At 34.6% G+C, this 24,364-nt stretch overlaps 1 protein-coding gene across 2 annotated transcripts in view; it reads left to right on the forward strand.

The window, feature by feature from the left end:
* Positions 1-24,364, forward strand: part of tln2b (talin 2b) — a 169,127-nt gene that overhangs the window by 80,450 nt on the left and 64,313 nt on the right. For both annotated transcript variants that reach the window (XM_051884143.1, XM_051884144.1), the window contains exons 5-17: positions 579-731; positions 978-1,120; positions 6,008-6,135; positions 6,425-6,488; positions 8,206-8,310; positions 12,101-12,256; positions 15,028-15,129; positions 15,307-15,383; positions 17,641-17,824; positions 19,636-19,749; positions 20,237-20,345; positions 23,183-23,391; positions 23,681-23,779. In XM_051884143.1, the coding sequence (XP_051740103.1) occupies positions 579-731; positions 978-1,120; positions 6,008-6,135; positions 6,425-6,488; positions 8,206-8,310; positions 12,101-12,256; positions 15,028-15,129; positions 15,307-15,383; positions 17,641-17,824; positions 19,636-19,749; positions 20,237-20,345; positions 23,183-23,391; positions 23,681-23,779 (1,643 nt within the window). The remainder of the gene's footprint in view (positions 1-578; positions 732-977; positions 1,121-6,007; positions 6,136-6,424; positions 6,489-8,205; positions 8,311-12,100; positions 12,257-15,027; positions 15,130-15,306; positions 15,384-17,640; positions 17,825-19,635; positions 19,750-20,236; positions 20,346-23,182; positions 23,392-23,680; positions 23,780-24,364) is intronic.

Consider the following 24,364-nt stretch of genomic DNA (forward strand, 5'->3'; position numbering starts at 1 on the left):
CTGTCTGTCAATATGTCTGTCTTGTCATCTGTCTGTCAGTCTTTCGTCTGTCTTTCGTCTGTCTGTCTGACTGTCTATCTATCTGTCTGTCTGTCTGTCTGTCTGCCATCTGTCTGCCTGTCATCTGTCTGTTGTCTGTCATCTGTCTGTCTGCCTGTCTGTCTGTCTGTCGTTTGTCTGTCTGTCTTTCATCTATCTATCTATCTATCTATCTATCTATCTATCTATCTATGTATCGTGCATGCTAATTTTCTTTTTTACATTTAGATTACCATTATTTTTATCTAATTCTCTAAACTTAATCTTTTAAAAACACGAATAATTTAATAACAGTTTCGTGTAATCTTTAGCCAATCTCAAAGTAAATATTTATTTTTAATACTGTACATTATAATAGTGTGATGCCTACATTCACTTGTAGCATTTAAAATGATTGATTTTAGTTTTTAATGTTTTATTTTTAATTTATTTAAACTAAATAACATACATTTCTAATATCTGGCATTTATCTGTATCTGTAAATATATTTTAAATATATTAATATCAGTAAATATATATGATGATCTCGTGCTCCACAGGAATCACTAATTATGAGGAGTACTCACTGATCCAAGAGCAGGTGGAGGAGAAGCGAGAGGATGGAATGGGAACGCTGAAGAAAGACCGAACCCTCCTGCGAGATGAGAGGAAGATGGAGAAGCTGAAAGCCAAACTTCACACAGATGATGATTGTGAGGCTCCTGGCAACTGTGAAAAAAACATTAGCAAACAGAAACAAACCGCCCCGCCAGATTTACACACACTGAGAGATTCTTATACAGGCTTAAAGAAACTTTACACAGTCCAAATCTTTTATTGACATAATAATTGGTATCATAGCCCCCCATATTATATGCTTATTGGATTTGAACTGTGATGGTAATACACAACATTGAAAAAGTTGCTAATGCTAACAATGACAAATGTTTCATTTGCAGTGAACTGGCTAGACCACAGTCGGACGTTTCGGGAGCAGGGTGTAGAGGAAAGCGAGATACTACTTCTACGAAGGAAGTTCTTCTATTCTGATCAGAATGTAGACTCCCGTGATCCAGTCCAGCTCAACCTCCTCTATGTACAGGTAAAAGATCATTTCTGTCTCACTTTTTTTTTTGCTCTTTTGCTATTTCAGACCATATCCTAACTAGATATGTCAGGTTCACAGCCGATTAGATTATATTTGATGTTTTTGACCAATGAGAATTCACTGTGGGCGGAGCTAGCCAATATGACTTGGCAAAAAGAAACCAAAATTTTGTCATGCGATGCTATTGTCCTTCATGGCATGTTATGAAAAATATAATATAATATAATATAATATAATATAAAACAACACGTCCTCTTGTGTGGGCAGGGCTTACAGGGGAGGCTTCTCATTGGCTAGTGAGTTTTAGTGACAGCTTCTTGACCTGGAAGTTCTTCATCTTGACACCTTGTATAATTATTGATAATTATGTTTGATTTCAACGATAATCTTTTTTTTATTGACTTGTTGTTATTCTCTTTTACTGACATTCTGTCTGTCCTCTATCTGTCTTTTGGCTGGTTTAACTGTATTGCACCAGTTTGCCAAAACCTCTTCATCGCCACCTGCTCTAACAATTAATTACTTTCTCAGAGCCACTATCGCACCGTCATTTAAGCATTTAGATGTTGTCCTTTTAGTTTTATGAAAGCAGTGAAATAGTCCTTTGCACTTCTGAATGAATTATTGGTCAGCCTAAAAGGCAGTGTGCTTATCTTCACAGCTGCTGATTTGTCGATTTGTCTTTTCCTCCCCGTAAGCAGTATGGATCACTCTTCTCTCACATCTCTTCCTAATTAGCTTTTTTCCAGTTTGCAATGCCAGAAACCACAAATAATCAGAACACAATTGATGTTTATTTATCTATATAGGAATTTGGACCATTGAGATTTCACTGTGGGCGGCGCTTGCCAACATGACGCAATGAAAATAATAGGGCTGGGAAAAATAGCATGTAAACAGGCTTCACACCTTGTCCTAATTAGGCACTTTTTGAGTATTGCATAGTTTTTTTCAGATCGCAATGAATGTGATATGCCAAAAATCGCAAAACATGTTTGTTGTTTGTTATGTACCTGTATGGGAATTTGGACCAATGAGATTTTATTGTAGTTTAATGCGATAAAGGCTATGCTAGTGTTTTGTCACCACTTACTATAGCTTGGGATGACATGGTACTTGGGATTTATCTCTTTGTTTAGGTAACACTTCATTTCAATGATCAATGCGATTTAATTGTGGGTGGAGCTAACCAGCATGAGGCATGAAAATAATATGGCTGGAAAAAATAACACATTCATTTTGATGGTTAGTTTAATGCAATCAAAATAATCATCACAAAACACAACATTCTGAAACTGAACAATCTGATAAACTGAAATTTGTTTTATGATGTTTTATTGCATCATTCTTAGTTTGCACATGGTCTTACACGTGATGTTGTCACACATTCAAACCAAACATATTTCATTCTCTCTCTGGTTTGAGTCATAAGGACTAGTGTCACAAAACGGCCAGCGGGTTTATGTATGTAAATGTGTGTGTGAGGAGTCTAGTACGAATGTGTGTGTCCACTCAAGGAGCTCTGCACTAGTGCATGTTTTCCCTCGAGGCCGTGAGGCTGTTGTAGCAGGCGAGTCTCTGGAGCACATGGCTCACTGCAGATGCATTAGTGTGTCTGCCTGAGGAGTCCAGAGCAACTGCCCGCTGACAAACACGCACATACTCCATCACCTGCACTTGTTATCTTGTATTAAATAATGTTTAACCACTTAATTCCTTGAATATGGTCAGTGTTTCTGGGTTTAAATGAAAAACATGGAAAAGAAACGACTGTTTCCTTGTAATGAAATGTGTGTTTACAATATGTCCAATTTTCCACAGTTCCATGTTCAGAAACATGATAATACTGTGGTTACCATATTCATTTTAGCATAGTATAGTATGTATGTGGTACTACAAGATATTTTTTTAAGAAAACCATGGTTAAGTACAATTGTTCAAAAAAAAAAAAAACATAATATTGCAGTATTTGGTTCAATAACCATGGTACTGAAGTACTATCCTCACAACTATGTTCCTTTTTAGAAAGAAATGGTATCTGCGAGGATTTCCAGTCAGGATTTAAACCGTATCATAGTACTGAGTCTGCTCTAATTAGAGTTACAAATGATTTACTCTTATCATCCGGTCATGGTTGTATCTCTCTATTAGTGTTACTGGATCTTAGTGCTACATTTGATACCATCGATCACAACATTCTTGTAAATAGACTCAAAAATTATGTTGGCATTAGTGGAATTGCATTGGCATGGTTTAAATCATGCTTATGCCGTTATTAGTTTGTAGCAGTAAATGAAGATTTGACATATCAATCACAAGGTCAGTATGGAGTACCTCAAGGCTCAGTACTAGGACCGTTGCTTTTCACCCTGTACATAAAACACCTGGGAGATATCATAAGGAAGCATGGCATTAATTTTCACTGTTACGCTGATGCTACTCAGCTTTATAATTCTTCACACCCTGACAAAACATACTGTACCAATTCACAAAATTAACGGAATGCATAGTTGATATAAATATTTGGATGACTAGTAATTTCCTACTTAATTCTGAAAAAACAAAACAGGTTTTAGTTATTGGACCAAAACCTCAGCACGTAATAACCTAGAATACTGTCTAACACTTGATGGCTGCTCTGTCAAGTCTTCGTCATCAGTTAGGAACCTAGGTATGCTCTTTGATATCAGTCTTTCATTTGAAAGCCACATTTCTAGCATCTGTAAAACCGCATTTTTTCCATATCTAAATTACGACATTTGCTTTCAATGACAAAAATACACAAATACACAGCATTACCCACTGTACCTTGTCAAAAAAACATAGTATTAACATGGTATTTTTCTAAAAACATGTAAAATCAAGAAACTGTGATAAATACAAAAGTACTAATATTTGTTTACAATGTACATTGTACTTTATCATACCATTATCATAATCTATTACCATAATATCCAAAAACATGGTATCACCATGGTACTTTGATTATCATATTCTACCATGTCCAGAAACATGGTATTAACATGGTACACCCGCCAAAAAGCAAGGATTTCATGGTATTACCATGGTACTACTATTACCATATTCATGTACCTTGGTATTTACATTGTACTCTACAGTGCTTCGGCAAAGAATACCATGGTACTTTTTTGTAAGTGATAGATGCATTTTTTTTTTTTTTTTTTTTTTTTTTTTTTTATGCTGGTGAATGGGTGCACATGAGTCAGGACACACACAGAGTAACACTTCTCCTCCCTTTCCTCAATCTCCCTCTGTCTCTCTCTTCCTCTGTAGTAAACACACACGCCCCCATGAAATTCTCTGACACGGTGCCACACACACCCACATACTTTGAGAAACAGAAGAACCGCACTCACACACACAGTCTATTACACATGTATGCACTCAGGAGTGTTTGGCAAGCTGAAGGGGATTTCTCTGCTTTGCTCTGGGGGCGTGACCGCGTCATATCTGAGGTTGTCATGATGTGTTCCCATAAACCCTCACTGACTGTATCTGCTACTGTTACCATGTTGATGTCATCTGGGAGCGATGCGGGATGATTGGTGGATGTCCTGAGGGCGGGGCCGCTCACACATGAACTTGTTTATGATGATGTAAAACTTCCATGACCTCATTCCCCATTCACACTTAAATCTCGGCCAAGTATACACTCTCAGAAACAAGTGTGTATGCTTTTAATTACTTCATCCAGATTGTTTGAAAACTCACAAATTTGGCTCTGCAAATAGACGGCACTTATTTTGTAGATACTCACTTGGCGGTCGTGTAGGTATGGTGCTAAAATTTTTCTGTAAGACGCAACCTTTCGGTTTTGAAACTGAACTATACTCAGGTGTATATCAGGAGACACTTGAACAGATGGGGTGTCAGCTTTCATAGCGGCCGCAGGCCGTTAGTAATATTAGACTGCGCTCACTGTCATCACCGCACTGTTATTGAAACATAACTTGGTTCCAAACTCGTATGCTCAAAGGGAGGATTTTTAAAGAATCTTCACAAAACAATTTTCCATATAACAGGGTTTCCCAGACTTTTTTTCCCCAGTCAAACCCCTTAATAAATTTAAATTTTTCATTAAAAGGGAAATTGCGATCATCTTTTCTTCCCTATCGTGAGGTATGTCTGAGTGAAACGGCTTCAGTAGCAAGAACAAATGTAGGGCGGGACTTTTTTCCATGGGGAATTCACTCTAAAAAATAACTAAAAAAACTATAAACAAATTTACACAGTGAAATACCATTTTCCATTGAAACAGTAATATATCGTAAAAACAATGCATTATTAGTCGTTTTCGAGAAAGTAACCTATAGGCTTTCTCGAAAATGACAAATATTACTCAGAATGCATTGTTTTTATGATATATCACTGTTTCAATGGAAAACAGTATTTTACTGTATAAATTTGTTTCGTTTTTTTTTTTTTTTTTTTACAGTCGTTTTTTAGAGTGTGGATGGTTGTGGTTTGCTATTGGTTGATCTCATGTGAGTGACAGGATGTCCCGCCCTTGCGGCAGTAAACACTTGATCAGAGAAGAGAAGAGATTTCACCATAAGAGAGAGGGGAAGTTATTTTGATTAAAGATTACAAGGGTACATAATCTAAAAAAATAATAATAATAATAATTATGTGCACAGATAAATCATTATAATAAATACTGCAATATTCAATTAAAAAACAGGAATTGTCCATTTTGATTTCATGGTGATAAATAGATGCAAATATAGATACACATAGATATACAGCTCTAAATGTTCATTAAAGATGTTGACGAATACAGCACACACCTTCTGTAACATCTTTTTTAACACTCTTATTACATTCTGTAACATCTGTTCTTGTTTCCTGTCTCTGTTTCAGGCCAGGGATGACATTCTGAACGGATCCCACCCCGTGTCCTTTGATAAGGCCTGTGAGTTCGCTGGAATTCAGGCTCAGATCCAATTTGGTCCCCACGTGGAGCACAAACACAAGCCAGGATTTTTAGAGTAAGACCACATGCCTTGTAGCTGCGGTATCATATGCAGCCCATTCAGCACTGTCATTGTAACACACACACACACACACACAAAACACACACCCTCAGTTGTTATCTGATTACATTTTAGTCCAGACAATTATTTGCAAGAATTCTGTGATGTCTGAAAGCCTTAAGAATCGGTGTGGGCGTTCTTTATGAAGATGTAATTCCCGCCAGGATGACCTCATGTGTTTTGTTCTGCTCTGAGGGAAAATGTTTGTGTAGTATGAGTGTAAACATGTGAAATGTATTTGCAGCCTGAAGGAGTTCCTACCAAAAGAATACATCAAACAGAGGGGGGCGGAGAAGAGAATCTTTCAGGTATGTGACCCTGTGTCGACTTTACTCCAGGAAAACATACTATTAGAAACTGTCCATGAATAAGACACAGAAAACAGCCTGAAACCATTAAAAATGAAGGGTTTTTAAAATTTTCAAAACATGGTCAGTGAAAAGAGGTGCTTAAACTTCAAGAAAATATGGATTGCAGGAGGTCGAGATAAATATTAGATGATGAATGGTTTTATTTTACGGTCATTCTTGTGAGGTTTTGAGTTTTTACAACCCTGTTACTAATATTTGTAACTAGGGCTGTTACGATATCAGATTTTTCACTACATGATCATCGTGGCCAAAAGAATTCACATTAACGATATATTGCAATATCTATAGAAATCTTGAAAAAATGGATTAGGCTGTCATATTATCATATGTGTACTATTCATTTTAAATGTTACTGTTATCTCCAACATGATAACGATACTTTTTAAAAAAAATCGCGATAGACCATTATTGACGATTATCGTCAATAACGGTATATCGCGACACCCCTCAATACAGTCTAAATACTGTTTTTACCCTGGTGTCTTTTCCCCATTAATTTTTTAACGTCAAGTTAATATCAACATTTGATTTTATACAAAATTCTACAAACAAATGTGTAACAGGGTTGAAAATGTAGCTTAAATTTAGGTCTGGGATCAAAGCTTAGTTTGTAGTTATTGATAAATTTTCTATTAATAAAAAAAATTGTTTGTTTAATTGATTTATTTGTTTAAATAACTTGGGTAACAGGGTTGAATGTTTGAGTTGACAATTGCTGTAAACACAACAATAGTTGTACAGAGAAGATGGAAAATTGGAATTATTCCCACCTTGCTGTAGAAAAGATCCAAATTATGTAATTTTTGAGCGTCACAATTTTAAGGAATGTTCTATTTTTAATAGGGAAAGAAATTATGTGTTATAAGGCAACATATGGGATACATCTTGTAACATTTATATTCAGAATTTCAGCATTGGTGGACAATAAAGTAAAATCAGTCAATCTAAATATGCTTTTGGTAATTAAAAATATAATAGATAATGGTAACACTTTACAACAAGGTCTCATTTGTTAATATTAGTAAATGCATTAACAAACATGAACTAAAAATGAGCAATACATTTGTATAGCATTTATTAACCTTTGTTAATGTAAGTTAAAAAAAAATAATGTTCATGAATAAATTCTGTACAAGTATTGTTCATTGTTAGTTCATGTTAACTAATATAGGTAACTAATGTTAACAAATGAAACCTTATTGTAAAGAGTTACCAAGATAATGAATTCATTTGTTTTATTAAAATTGTTTTACTAAAATGTACAGAATATCAATTCAGTAGATTGTCAAAATTATAGCTTCAAATGATTTTAATTACCATTGGCATAAAAAAGTGTGACGTACAAACATGTTTAAAACTTGCTACTTTTCATGTTAAATTAATGTTCTTTGTTTTTGTCGATTTGTTCCTCTATTACTTTAAAAAATAAATGGGACAACAAAGTGTACCATATTTGTGCAAAGTGCCTGTTCAGCATTTATTCAGCTTGAGAAAGGACTTCTGATTTCTGACAGTTCATTTGTTTTGCCTAGAAAGCCCACCTTGATAAAATATTAAGTTATAAGAGTGAAAACAGAAATGGGAATTTGGAAAAGGTTGTTGGTTCAAATCCCACAACAGCCTAGAAATGTTCTTTATTTAATCTCCTCACCAGGATCACAAAAGCTGTGGTGAGATGACAGAGATTGAGGCGAAAGTGAAGTACGTGAAGCTTGCCAGGTCTCTACGCACATACGGAGTGTCGTTTTTCCTGGTGAAGGCGAGTATTATAAAGTTAAAACTCTAAATTATGATTGGATGAGTCATGTTTGAAGCCTTAAAATGCAGATAAACAGCGTGTGCATGTAGCCAGTTAATATTACACAACGGAAGGATATTATTAAGATTTATTATCCTTGTATTATTTCATGACACATTTTTTTCTCTTATCACATTCAATTCAGACTGTAAGCACACAAGTCGAGTAAAATATAATTTCTTTGACTGTGGCGCAGCACTGCTGCTAAATAGCGGTGCAGGAAACACTGGACTGTACAATAAAACAACAAAAAGAGTGTTTGGAAAGACAATTAAATAATTCATACTATCATTGCTCTCAGAAAATACAAGTGAAGACACATAAAATGTGCAAAACATTGTTTTCTTCAACTACTTTTTTATATGAAGGTCACGTTAAAATTGTAAAATTGTCATGGAAATTTTTATCAAGCTTTCATTATAAAATATTATTCATCATTTTTGTATAAATTTTATTGTTGCATTGTAGACCCATACCTTTAATAGTAAAATATGGAAATTAATAATAATAATTATTATGATCATAATCTAAATAAATAGAATCATCATAACCTATTATAATAAATTATTTATTTATTGGATGTAAATGTTTTACATTTATTTTCAGACATTGCCGTCCCTTCATTTTGGGACACAAGAATGGCTGCTGAAATTTCTGCTTTTCTGCTTTTAAAATATATTAAAATATTTCACAATATTACTGTTTTTACTGTATATTTCTATTTTTTTAATTAATGCAGCCTTGGTGAGCATAAGGGGCTTCTTTCATTTAAAAAAAAAAAAGTAGTTTTAGTATATGTATGTATTTGGGTCATTGACGAATAAGGTTTTTAAAAGTGTAAAAAAAAAAACCTAATGGAGATATAATTAATTTTGAAGTTTTATTAAGTGTTAACAATGAGATTATGTGGTTTTTATAATCAATTAACACTGCTTTTGTCATTTTTTTACAAGATGGACAAAATTTGTCACCAAAAAAGTCATTCGGTTTAACCAAAATTTCAGTTTAACCGAATGACACTTTTGGTTATACCGAATGACGATATTTTCAAACAATGCTAACAGGCTGATATCTAGCTAGCTAGCAAAAGGACAATCAAGCATTTTATATTTAGTACAAGTTTTTAAAATATTACAACATTTTCCATGTTTTATAGCGGTTGTACCGAATGACCTGATGTTTCAAGATATGCGTATGAGCAAGTGAAAACATGAATTTTTCAAATAGTTAAGAGAGAGTAACTTTGCTTCACAACCATGTGGTCCTTTGCAGGTGTCTAAATGATGATGTCACATCCTGTCACATGGTATTAAACACATGACTTGATCCAAAATGGTCCCTTTATATTGGTTACTGCGAATGACATCAATGAGATTCTTTTTTCCGGACGTTCTTTCTCATAACAAAGCAACGACTTCTACACATAATTTTAATACCATTTTGCACTATGTTGATATATGATGTTATAAAATCATGCCAGAATAAAAAATATATATATTTATTACATTTTAAGATGTTTTAATCACAAATGAAATGGCTGTACTGGCCTTTGGATGGTTAAACCGTATGACCTCTGACACACATCAAAATCTTTAAAATACATTTATATGTAGCAAAATATAATTAAAACCTTTTGGATTTAATAAAAGTGATCTAGTTGTACTACCTTTGGATGTCATATCTTTGTTTTTTATTATTATTAAGGCCTTTGGACAAAAAAAATGACCCGTCACGTCGTTGACGTGTATATATTTCACAATCTTGAAGGTTATGTGTTTTACATTTTATAATATAAATATATATAGACAGAGAGAGGGAGAGATTGTGCAACTGACCAATCATAATCAAGTATTCAAGAGAGCCTTGTAATTAATTGTTAGAGTAAAGCAAATAAGCCTGTGAATGTTTATCCATATACAGGGTTCTTAGAATGTGTTGCCATTTATTCCAGTTCTGTTTGTGTTTTGAAGACTATTAAGCATTTTTAATCTGTACGGCACACAGAGGAAGATTTACAAGCTGCTCGCTCGAGGATCAGTTTCAGGTCATTAGTGGAGTGTTGCTAAGTGCCCGGTTTCAAATTAATAGGGCTTAACAATAGATTGCACTGCTTTGAATTAGTAAAAGCAACGTCCCTGACTGATGCTGACAATTAGACAATGAACATTTACCAAAAAAAATCTATATTTACCCACATTGCATAAACCTCACCCTTGAAAAGTGAGGTCAATCGCACATGAGGGCCATAAACAATATCAGCGGGTCTTGCTGTTATTTATAATGCCCTCTTATCAGAGGTTGTTATTTTCGACCCTCAGGTGAAAACAATAGTTCTGAGATGTTCGGCACAAAAGGTCATTTAAACGTTTAGTGGGGTTTTTTTATTTTTATTTTTTTATGTATTTGTGTGGCGGTCCGAGGCCTCTGGCAGGATGCCATTTGCAGGCAATTGTTTTGGGCCTTGTGCGTGTGTGTGTATTTGTGTGTGTGTGTGTAAGAGAGAGAAAGAGAGAGTCAAAGGGAAATGGAAGAAAGCACCAGGCCGTGGTCATGTGGCACATTAGCTTTAAGAAGATGTCAAGTAGATGTCAGTATGTGCAATATTAGGATTGGCACGCTTTAGATCATAGAATATTGAATTAGTATGCCAAAAGTGACTGGATAGTGTACTATGTTGTGAAAATGCATTTGTGCATGCTTTTTGTGGCTAATATTAACCACAGTTCTATGTGAGCCTCTTTCTGATGCTCTAATTCGGTATCAGTGTGCAACTATATGATTTCGTAAACCAGATTTCACACATAAGTCGCCATGACGGCTATTAAGGAGCAAAGAATCTGGAAACCATCTCATTTGAAGTGTCTTTTTTAAGATTCTTCAACACAAATGAGTCAATTCACAAACATTTTGAATCATGAATGTCACTAAAACGTCTGTTAAATGCTGTTCTAATGTATAAACAACATCAAATAGTATTCAGATAATTGCATACTGGATTACTTCAAAACTATTTAAAACCCAGTGAGATTGCATGACAATTTTCTTTACTGTGTTGATGTATTTCCTGTTGAAACAGGAAGTTTGGGCAGGGTATATCAAAGAGCTCTGTTTGTTTTTAAATAACCAATGTGTTTTAGTTTGGTCACAACTGAAGAAATTTTTGCCACATGCAAAGTGGAGGCAAGTGGTATCAGGGGGCGGGGCATTCTTATTGTAATGGGCATTTGATTGGGCAAAAAGTGCTGTAGTACAGGATGAGTCATCAATATTTTTCGCCTGTTTTCCTTGAACAGAAAGACTGTAAATTTTAAAAGAACATTAGCTAAAAGTATTTATATATGTATTATATATATATATATATATATATATATATATATAATTAATGTCTATATAATGTCTATATATATATTTAATGTCATATAATGTCTATATAATATATAATATAATATAATATATACTAGGATGTGCCACAATTGACCAGTCTTAACATTAATTTAAGTATTTCAGGGAGTCAGTGCAGTATTTATTTAATACAAAGTAGCGATTAAACAATCTGTTATTCTGCTGAGGGATGGAGTTCAAATAAGGACACTAAACCGCAAACAGTGCGACACTTCTTTCAAAATGATTAATGAGCAAAACAAATTTAGTAATCATATAAATACAGAAATGAAGTCAGCAATCAGCATCCCATTGTATATTTCAGTCCCTGCCACACAATACACAAACGCCATGTGTTATTTTTCAACAGGAGAAGATGAAAAGCAAGAATAAGTTGGTCCCGCGTCTGCTGGGCATTACCAAAGAGTCAGTGATGAGGGTGGATGAGAAGACCAAAGAGGTGGTGCAGGAGTGGCCCCTGACCACTGTGAAGAGGTGGGCGGCTTCACCCAAGAGCTTCACACTGGTACGTTATTCACGCCATTTAACATGAGCTACAGTGTGATTGGATTGTTCATTTGACTCTTCATTCACTTTATCTGCCTATATATTCACTATGATATGAATATATCCCATGTCCTGCCTATATATTCACTGCCTATATATTCATTATGATTCAGATATAAACTCGCAATTGTGAGTTATAAAGTCAGAATTGTGAGATATACAGTCAGAATTGCAAGTTATAAAGTCAGAATTGCATGATATAAAGTCAGAATTGTGAGATATAAAGTCAGAATTGCGAGTTATAAAGTCAGAATTGTGAGAAATACAGTCAGAATTGCGTGATATAAAGTCAGAATCGTGAGAAATAGTCAAAATTGCGAGTTATAAAGTCAGAATTGCAAGTTATAAAGTCAGAATTGTGAGAAATACAGTCAGAATTGCATGATATAAAGTCAGAATTGCAAGTTATAAAGTCAGAATCGTGAGAAATACAGTCAAAATTGCGAGTTATAAAGTCAGAATTGCAAGTTATAAAGTCAGAATTGTGAGAAATACAGTCAGAATTGCGAGTTATAAAGTCAGAATTGCAAGTTATAAAGTCAGAATTGCGTGATATAAAGTCAGAATCGTGAGAAATAGTCAAAATTGCGAGTTATAAAGTCAGAATTGCAAGTTATAAAGTCAGAATTGTGAGAAATACAGTCAGAATTGCATGATATAAAGTCAGAATTGCAAGTTATAAAGTCAGAATCGTGAGAAATACAGTCAAAATTGCGAGTTATAAAGTCAGAATTGCAAGTTATAAAGTCAGAATTGCGTGATATAAAGTCAGAATCGTGAGAAATAGTCAAAATTGCGAGTTATAAAGTCAGAATTGCAAGTTATAAAGTCAGAATTGTGAGAAATACAGTCAGAATTGCGAGCTATAAAGTCAGAATTGCAAGTTATAAAGTCAGAATTGTGAGAAATACAGTCAGAATTGTGAGATATACAGTCAGAATTGCGTGATATAAAGTCGCAATTGTGTGTTATAAAATCAAAATTGCGCAATTCTGACTTCTTTTCTCAGAATTGTAAGATATAAACTCGCAATTGCGAGTTATAAAGTCCAATTCTGAGAGTTTTCTATGAGTTTTTATTTCATAATTTTGACTTTATATTTCACAATTTGTGATATAAAGTCGCAGTTGCGTGTTATAAAGTCAGAATTGCGAGATATAAACTCACAATTCTGAGAAAAAAAGTCACAGTTAATAAAAAGTTTTTTTTTTTATTCAGTGGCGGAAACAAGCTTACATACGAATGTCATTGTCATATAATCTGCAAACAAATTATGTTTGTTAGTGTGACTAAAGTGTCATTGTATGTTATTTTTTACTTTGTATTAAAATATTAAACCCCAAAATAAAATAAAATACAATATAACTCAAAATAATATATTCCATTTATATATTATCTATTATCTTTTACATAGTATGAATTTTATATAGTATGAAATATAATACATACTATATTGTATGTATATATACGTGTGTGTGTGTGTATATATATATATATATATATATATATATATTTATACACTGTGTGTGTGTGTGTGTGTGTAAAGTGTGTGTGTGTGTGTGTATGTATGTATATATATATATATATATATATATATATATATATATATATATATTCCATTATATATATTCCATTTATATAATATTAATGTGCATTACTAATAATTTATACACTAATAGCATTGATAGAAAAATGTTTAATTCAAATCTAATTTTTTTTTTTTTTTTTTAATGAAATTCAAGTGTAAAGGAATTTTTAATTATATAAACCAGCATGAATCCAGCTTAATCACTTTAAAGACTTGAAAATAGCACAATGGGGGGCAAAGATGAAAGAAATGAAAGTTTGCTGCCTTGGAGTGTGTTGTGTTCATTTATCATTCTGATATTGAATGAAATTTTGACTTGGCTATGCTTACCTCTTTCCCCGCCAATGTTTTTTTTTTTTTTTTTTTTTTTTAAGTTGCCAGCTATCGCCAGCGTTTTTTATCATTTTCACAACAATTTCATGGCCCTAGAATATTTTGTTATATGTTATATGCAATATATCAAAATAAAGAGCAGAGCCTCTGCTAAAAATTAATAAATACAAATTTTGTTCTAGCTTCATGCATTCTTTTTTTATCAACACTTGAATGTGGATAAGTTTAAAAAAAAAAAAAAAAAAAAAAGCATTTTGAAAAAAAAAGCTGAGAAAATCACTTTTTTTTTAAAGACTATAATGTTCAAAGCAAAGCTTTTATCGCTTGTTTCTGCTCCATTTTTGCCTGTGTTTTGATCCAGAGATTCTCTACTCTTTCAGAAGATACATAATAGCGCCCCCTACCATATAATAGTGAAAACACAGAAAGCCGGAAAATTCTGTCAGTGGCGGGGAAAGAGTTAATATCGGGTTCATATTGAGCTGTATTGCCAGTAACAGCTAACGTGATTGTAAAAATGTTGTGGCTATAACGTAATAATAGTTGTTGTTTTTTTTCCTCGATAAAATGCCCTAGTCCTCTTTTACATGAGTGTTTTAACCTTGCTGTGTGATGTGCAGTTCTGCTTCACCATTAAGAGCCACTTATAGCATCTCATGTACAGCACTTGTGCTCCAAGGACAGTTGGCTGACTTCCTGTCAGCTAAAATAGAAAGATCACATCCATCCACACTGTACAAGAAGACAGCCTTGATGTGTGCTTCTCATATCTGATATATGTTTGTGTGCGTGTGTGTGGCCTTGTGCAGGATTTCGGCGAGTACCAGGAGAGCTATTACTCCGTCCAGACCACAGAAGGGGAGCAGATCTCACAACTCATCGCTGGATACATTGACATCATCCTTAAGAAAGCAAGTCACTGGCTCTGCAACACATGAGAATTAAAGGGACAGTTCACCCTAAATGTTGTTAGAATAGAATAACTTTTTTTGGGTGAACTATCCTAAATTGTCCATCATGAAGATATTCCATAATTTTGCTGTCATCAATTCACTCAAATGTTTTCCTCGATTGTCGTTATTTTACAGAAACAGAGTAAAGATCGGTTTGGTTTGGATGGTGATGAGGAATCCACCATGCTAGAAGAATCTGTATCCCCGAAAAAGTCAGTGGAGATCTCTGTTTTATGTTTTTCTCCTTCACAATGTCACATTTGTAATTGCGTTGTGATTACACACCTAAAAATGTTGTTTTGAATCACTGCATTTCATTTGTATTCGACTGATAGTGGAACTGAGGTGTCTAATGACGTTGGAGTAGATGCTCGGGTTGCACTCTGCTGTTTTTAATCACGAGATAAAGACACATTTTTCCCTTTTACCCTTCAAGCGGAAGGTGCTGAGAAAACGAGAGAGATTATTATTTTCACAAAAAGTGCTACATCATCAGCAAGGCGCCATTTAAGATATCAGGTTCCTGGAAGAGGGAGATAGAGATAGTGAATGTGTGAATATTTCCTTTCCTGTATTTCACTATTTCTCAGCGGCTCACTAAATATATTTATGTATTTAGTTCATTCTGTAAAATGGCTGCCTTTTACATTTTGATAAGTTGTAAGTACATTTCTGTAAGATTTAAAACATTCTACCAAACAAGTAATGTGTTTAAGTGTTAATAAATTGCATTACGCCATATCAAGCTACAGTAATTAAATTTGGGATATAATTATGGCTTCAGAAACGTACTGTAAGAAGATTGGCAGTAACATGGTTGACAGTTTTACAGTTTAATTTGACATTGCAAAATTGACTCTTTTTTTTTTATTATTCAGCATGACATTAGAAAGATAATTTAAATTCTGATATTTCTACAAATATCCAGTTGTGAGTAATCACTTGTTACTATAGAAAATCATGGCAACAGGGTTGATTGTTTAATTTGAAATTACAAGCCTTGTGCTCAAAGTCGAAGTCAGAGTATTTAATGCTGATATTACTGAATATCCACATTTCATTTATCTGAAGTTTACTATACAAATCATGATAACAGGGTTGAGCATTTTACAGTTTAGTTTTACTTATAAGCCTTTTGATCATGATACTATAAAGAGAATGTAATGCTGATATTTCTACAAATGTCCAGTTTTCAATAATCATTTGCTTACTATACAAAATCTTGGTAACAGGGTTGACAGTTTACCATGTAATTTAACATTACAAATTTGACTCTTTTAAAGATAATTTAAATGTTAAACAATTTCTACAAATATCCAGCTGTGAGTAATCACTTGTTACTATAGAAAATCATGGCAACAGGGTTGATTGTTTAATTTGACTTCACAAGCCTTGTGCTCAAAGTCGAAGTCAAACTACAAAGTCCTTCTTAAAAAGAGCATTTAATGCTGATATTTTTGATTATTCAAATTTCAGTTATCTAAAGTTTACTATACAAATCATGATAACTGGGTTGAGCTTTTTACAGTTTAGTTTTACTTACAAGCCTTTTGCTCATGGTCATGATACTATAAAGAGAATGTAATGCTGATATTTCTACAAATATCCAGTTTTCAATAATCAGTTGCTAACTATACAAAACCTTGGTAACAGGGTTGACAGTTTACCATGTAATTTAGTATTACTCAAAGTCGTGCTTCTTAAAAGAATAATTTAATTACATTTCTACAAATCTTCATTTATCAATTTAGTCAATTTTTACTACACGAAATCAAGGTAATAGGGTTGACAATAAGCTTTTCATTGGTGATTTATCAAATGTAAGTAAGAAGAAAATTCATTTATTTTAATAAATTAATTAATTTGAATTAAATTAATTAAACTTTTGATTTAATTTGTCATGGAAAAAATCATATTAAATCTGGAAAATGCAAAAAGCATTTTTAGAAACCTTTTTTTAATATATATTCATCAAATCTGAGCTACTGGTTTAACCAGGCTAGCAGAACTTTTTTTTTTATATTCATCATATTCAAAGTTACTTCGCATGGCACTTCTTCCCAGCATCTCTTTTATCCAGCCTGGGCTCTGGTTCTGTCAGAATCGGATATACAGATGGGTCATGTCCTCTCAAGTGCTGCCTGGAAAGTGGTTGTTATGGGCGACGGCATCCCACTTCTCTCTGTAGGAGAGGGGGAGACGTTGGGCATCAGTGCCTGCGTCTGTCCTCGTGCCAACTTACTCATGTTACTTTTAGCACTATAATCCAAAAATTGCGGCCTCTCACAATGAGCTGTAATTAAGCAATAGTGCCTGAAGCGTCTGTTTTCCTGTTGCGAATAGGGAAGTGCTGCTCAGCTGATTTTAATGGCTGTCAGTAATTACCGTAACAATAACAACCATCATTCACAGATATAAGAGTGAATGCAGCCTGACAGCTTCTAATAATGAGCCATTGCTTGTTTGTAGGTCCACCATCCTCCAGCAGCAGTTTAATCGGGTCGGTCGAGTCGAGCATGGGTCGGTGGCACTGCCTGGCATCATGCGGTCGGGGTCAATAGGAGGCCCCGACACGTTCAACATGGGCACCATGCCCTCGGCTCAACAGCAGATCACCACGGGACAGATGCACAGAGGACACATGCCCCCTCTGGTGAGAAAACGCAACTGCGCTTATGTTTGTGTCAAGATCGCACCATATGTAGTTCTGCTTTCAGAGGCCTGTTGCATGAAACTAGTTTCAGTTGCTGCCCAGGTAAGTTTGAGATTAATTTGAGCAAACTCTGTTTTTATGGTTAGAGAGTCTAATGGTCAGAGAGTCAGACTAGTAACCCGAAGGTTGTGGGTTCGAGTCTCAATACCAGCAGGAAATGACTGAGGTGCCCTTGAGCAAGGCACCTAACCCCCAATTGCTCCCTGGGCGCTATAGCAAAAATGGCTGCCCACTGCTCCGGGTGTGTGTGTTCACTACTCACTACTCCTGATGTTTGTGTACTAACTGGATGTGTTAAATTCAGAGGACAAATTCCAAGTGTGTGTTGCCATACTTGGCCTTCACTTTTCACTTTCATCGCGATGGTAACTTACGCTACATGGCTAACCTGCTCCGGAGTCGGTTTTATGACTTTGAGCAAAGTGACATATCTGATGCAGTAAAGCCACTACTCCTGTATCTCTTGCTCCAAATTAAAGCAGACAAAATTGCTTGTCTTTTGCCTCTAATAATTTATTATATTTATAATATATGAATTATAATTATTATATGAATTGACAATTATTGTTATTAAACTTTGCATTTACATTAATAAATATATGCATATAAATACGAGCTTTAATATATAAAGCTTTTAAAATGACTAAGCTAACGTGTTTTTTTTTTTTGTGAACCTATATAAATTATTATTTTAATTCAGTTAATTCACTTGCATTGATATTGTCAGTTAATTAATATTGTTCAGTTAATTCACTTGCATTGATTTTTTTCACCTGCCTTCTCAAACTTTAAGTGCAGCAGCAGTTTTTATTCTTGCCTTGTAAATGCGTTTAAATTCATAATATTTTTCATAAAGATTTCAGAGAAGTGATTTGCGCAGCTTTCAAAAAATGGGAAATGTTGCCTTGGCAACTTTCTGAAATAAAATTTGTAAAGTTTATAATTTATTACAATAAAGTTTGTATATTTTATTTAATTAACATTTATTTTATTTCGAGTAACAAAAATGGTTTTAGTTTAATTTAACTATAATAATCCTGCTTCTCTGTGGTGTTTGTTAAACCTTTGCACTGTGACCTATTGGTTAATGACTGGTAACCATGAGGTTGTGGGTTCAAATCCCGCCAGGGTTGATTCTGAGTTACAGAAACATACTCTACACAAATACACAAAGCAGGCACAAATCACTTACCAATACATTGCAAATGTAGTCCCTGAGTACTTGCTTGTGAAAACAACCTTCCAAACTCAAGGAGGCTCGAAATTTATGAATATTTACTCAAAATTTATGAGTGATTATGGCATTAAACTGGATGTGTTAAGGTGGCCTCACATTTACGGTTGTTTGATGAATTTTCACAGGCGAAATCTAGTCATTTCAATTGGATTCCATGGGTGAAAGATTGATAGAGTGAAAGAGTTCTTTGGACTTTTTCCCCGTGAAATTTCATTACGATTTGACTAATGTCATTGCAACTATTCAGGTAACTAGCTATACAGTTTAACTAAACTGAACTAACTTCAACAAGACTCTCTTTAAACTGTTGCTCTGATATGATTTGAAAACTAATGAAGACAGCTGATGTTAATTAGCGCCCCATGTGGCTATGCTAAGAATTGCGTTCGGACTCACTTTATAACACAGCAATGCGCTAAAAGATACATATCTGGTTTGTTTATGCGTATTAAGTGTCTTTAAGGCCTATTTTTCTGAATATCGTATTCTAAATTACTACTTCCTTTGCCATCAGAGTCTGGCCCAGCAAGCACTGATGGGAACTATCAACACCAGTATGCAGGCTGTCCAGCAGGCACAAGCTGACCTGGGAGAGGTTGATAATCTTCCACCACTGGGACAAGACATGGTAAGAAATCATACAGAGACAAAAAAATAACTGTTGTTTAATTGTAAAAGGTGTAATATTTGTGGCACTGGTACAAAAATAATGATTGTTCGTACTGCTGTAAACCATATATTGTCTGATTTTATGTGGGTAAAGGTATTAGGAGGAAAGATCCTTATACAGTATGTCCCCGCGTGTGATTTATTATGCAGTTGAATGTTGCTAGTTCAAATCCCATGAGGGATATTGAGCCAGAATATGCGCCACAAACTAGTGTAAAAGCTTCATTATGTGGTTTTTCATATGAAGGTTTCATATTGTGACATTACAGTAATGTATTGTGGCATTGCTGTACAATTATTGTTTGTTTATTGACTATAATTGCAGAGATTGTCATTGATCATTTACCTGCGCTTACATAACCTTGATATTTCTTAGTGGGAAAAAAAGCCACCAGAAAAAGACATAAATACACTAGTATTAACTCTCCTCTCTTTTCTCAAAAAAGGCGTCCAGAATGTGGGTTCAGAACAAGGTGGATGAATCCAAACACGAGATTCACTCCCAAGTGGATGCCATCACGGCTGGTACTGCATCAGTGGTCAACCTCACTGCCGGTATGTGACCGAATGAGAAATTACCCATAAACCATCTGTACCTTCATTGACATACAAAACAATACATGTTTAGTATGTTTTTGTTTATGTGGTCACAATAAAAATGCCTTAATTTATTTAGATTCTTTTCAAGCGCTTATATGTATCGATTTTGTTTTCCCTTGTCCAACTTTCAATTTGTTAAAAATATTAAAAAAGAAAGTCACGCATAGTCTACATTGTTTAAATCCTCGCTATAGCACCTATTGATATATTGTCTGTGCCACATAAACATTGCAAATGTTCTGTTTTTGGATGTACCAGTGAACATAAGAGAGACTCCAGGCATCTGAGCCACTGAGGACACAGTGGATGAATTTCATTTATGAAGAAAATGTCTTATATGTTTGTGCAAAAACATTTTACGCCTGACTGCTTCGTAAACGAGGGTCAGTTCAATGCTGGATTTGCACAAAATTTGATTATGAAAGATTGGTCGATACCAACATCCTACTACAGTTCCCACATGAGCACCTCTACAACAATTTATAGATGATTATGACAGAACATGCTAATCGATAAGTTAAATAAAGTTAACTCCACAACAACTACATAAATTTATCCACTAACCATTCAGAAACATCCTGTTGCTTCCTAAATTTCTCCATCAGTGTCCGACTCCGGTTTGAACATGTAAGGCTGAACACCGTTACTGACAATTTCTGACATTTTGGCTGCTTGAGATTCTCCAGTTTTGTTGTTGCCGGAGTATACGAAGCATGAGCTGTACAGGCTCCGCCCTCTTCTGGAAAGGGGTCGGGGAGCAGCAGCTCATTTGCATTTGAAGCTACACACGAAAACGGCGTGTTTTTGCTCACACCCAAACAGGGGCAAATTTGTCAAGCTATAATAAATGATCTGTGGGGTATTTTGAGCTGAAACTTCACAGACACATTCTGGGGACACCAGAGACTTATATTACATCTTGTGAAAAGGGGCATAATAGGTCCCCTTTAATTAACTTTGCAACTACATGTCAACTAGCAGTCATTAGAGTATTTTAGACTGTCTGCTTAATATCTGCTAACACTTTATTTTGATGCTTCCACAACACAAATTCTACTGACTATAAGTAACTTTGCAACTACATATCAACTTATTCTACTAACCCAAACTCTAACCCTAACCTAACAGTCTACTAATACTCCCATGAGATTTAGTTGACATGTAGTTGCAAAGTTAATTGTAGTTAGCATAGTGGACCATCGAAATAAAGTGTAACCTTTTTAGTAAGTATAACATGCTATGAAATTAGCCTAAGCAAGACAAACGATGTGGTAAAAATAAAATTTATGTTGGAAATGATCATGACTTTTCCAAAAAATTGCATACTGTAATTTTCCTGTGATGTGTATATGCACTGTCGAACATAATTGAAGAAATATCCTTTGTCCAATACCACAAATGTTTAAAAACGATGATGATTTAGAAGAAATGTACACATGAAGTCTTGCAGTAGCTACTATATTAATTTAAACCAACAAACGAAGATGGAAAAATTAGTTTCAACTCACTGTTAAATAATAAGTCACTCTCCAATTGCACTAATAAATATTTCCATTAATGAATGTGAAGTTTGTTGTCCTGAAGCTGAACTGCTTGGCAGGATTTGTGTATTCCTTCCCGCATTCTGGAGAGATTCCATGCGGACCAGACCAGGTTTTTGCTGGATTTAATCTCCTCGTGCCATCTGTTTGATAGTGCGGAGATTTGCCTGTTAGCCAGCTCAAACTTTACTGTTTTTTTTTTTCTTCTTTTTTTTCCTTTACATCTGTTCTCATGCCCTAAAGAGCTTGTTAGGATATAATGTGATGTGTGGACGTGCGCACTATAGATGGAATGCATATGTGTTTGGCGTCATATGGATCTCATTTTGAATGAGCTCACTAATAATGATCACGTTATTACACATGTTGCACATTTGAGTGGAGCTTGTTGAAGACATGAAAGAAAATTGAACCTGTTCCTGGTTTTATAGTGAACAATTCAACAGTTTATCGATTCATTGTTTATTTTTTCTTTTCAAATTAAGTCTTTAAGTATTAAAGTCAGTAATAAAAATATACATTATTACATGTTTACAACTATAATAGTCTAAACAAAGTAAAAAAAAAAAATTAAGTTGTGGTGACACGGTCCATGTGACCATGTCAGTAAAGAGTTTAAGGTGAAATGAGTCATGTGATGTTTTAAAAAATAAATTTTTATTGTGCATCATTTTCGAGCTGTAATTTTGTTAATTTCATTGTTATTGGAATATTATTTATATGCTATTATAGTTTTAATTAATATTTTGAGCTTTTGTTTTTATATTTTCAGTTTTCATTTTAATTTTAGTTTGTTTTAATTTTATGTTTTATTTCAGTTTTAGTTTTAATAATTTTAGTATTTAAACTTGCCAAGACATTATTTTCTAATTTGTGTTTACATTTTTCATCTAAATATTTTATTTTATTTTATTTTATTTTATTCACCAAAACCAGTTGTTAATAGTTTTAGTTAACAATAACAGCTCTTGTCAATTTATACAGAAAGTGAGAAAATATGATTTAAGTATTTATGATTTAAGTATTTAAGATTTATAAAATAATAGCTATGTAATTAACCTTAGCGAGACAAAGTGTGCCACTTTATTCCAAAAAAATCTTTGAAATGTCATTTTCACCACCTTAATTTCCATAATGCATGGATAATGAATGACAGAATTAGCATTTTTAGGTGAACTATCCATTTAAATCTCTCACTCTTTCATACTTTTCATCACCCTCTTTGTCCATCTCTGTTTCCATTCGCTCCAGGTGACCCTACAGACACGGACTACACCGCCGTGGGCTGCGCCATCACCACCATCTCCTCCAACCTGACGGAGATGTCCAAGGGAGTAAAGCTCTTGGCGGCTCTGATGGAGGACGAGGTGGGCAGTGGGCAGAATCTAATGGGGGCCGCCCGGACCCTCACAGGGGCTGTGTCTGACCTGCTCAGAGCCGTGGAACCAGCTTCTGGAGAGGTGACGAATGCAAACACGCAAACCCCTTGGCCCCTTCACATCTAATCCGCCAATAACGCACTGCTGTTTACAGGCGGATTTGATAATGAACTCGTTAAGCTGTGTTTTTCCTTCCTGGTTTACAGAGCACAGTCACAATCTGTTTACTTGTTTGGCTTGTGCTAGACAGGGTAATTGTAGTGGGGTGCAGAGCTGATAGACAGGATGTGATTAGCCGTGCATTGAGTTCTGCATTGCATTGCGGTGGTCGTATGTGGGTCATTTCTTAAGTGCCAATATCACCCCACAGCCCAGACAGACTGTTCTGACAGCGGCGGGCAGCATCGGACAGGCCAGCGGAGATCTTCTGAAACAAATGGGAGAAGGAGAAACTGACGAGAGATTCCAGGTGTGTCTTTCTTTCTGGAATAGAGCATAATAATGAATACTCACTCAATACTCAAAAAAAAAAAAAATACATATATATATATATATATATATATATATACTTAAAAGGAAGTCAGTCATATGATTTGGAATGATATAAGGGTGAACTATTTCTTCACAAAAGGGGATGTTTTGAGGAATGTTCATGCTGCCCCTTTACATACAGTGAAAGTGGTGGTGAACAGGCTGTCAAAATGGCAGATGAAGCACTATAAAAGCATTATAAAGTTGTTAATATGTCTAAAGCACTATATTTTAAGTCTTTTGATGTCATTAGATAGCTTTAAGTGAGGAACAGACTGAAATGTGAGTCAACATTCACTTAAAATCTTGCTTTATAGCTGTGATCACATTCAATGTATGTAAAAAAGTTTTTCCTTATATAAATTTGTGTTGCATAGTAAGTCAGGTCAAAGGTGAGGTTATGTTCCTTAAAAAAAACTACTCAAAAAAAAAGAGAAAAGAACTACAACTACAAGTATATATTTTTTCAACATACCTTTTGATGTTCATGCACATTTTCTCGTGCGTTATTGTCGCATTAATT

The sequence above is a fragment of the Ctenopharyngodon idella genome, chromosome 24 (assembly GCF_019924925.1).
Source record: "Ctenopharyngodon idella isolate HZGC_01 chromosome 24, HZGC01, whole genome shotgun sequence".
Classification (NCBI taxonomy): domain Eukaryota; kingdom Metazoa; phylum Chordata; class Actinopteri; order Cypriniformes; family Xenocyprididae; genus Ctenopharyngodon; species Ctenopharyngodon idella.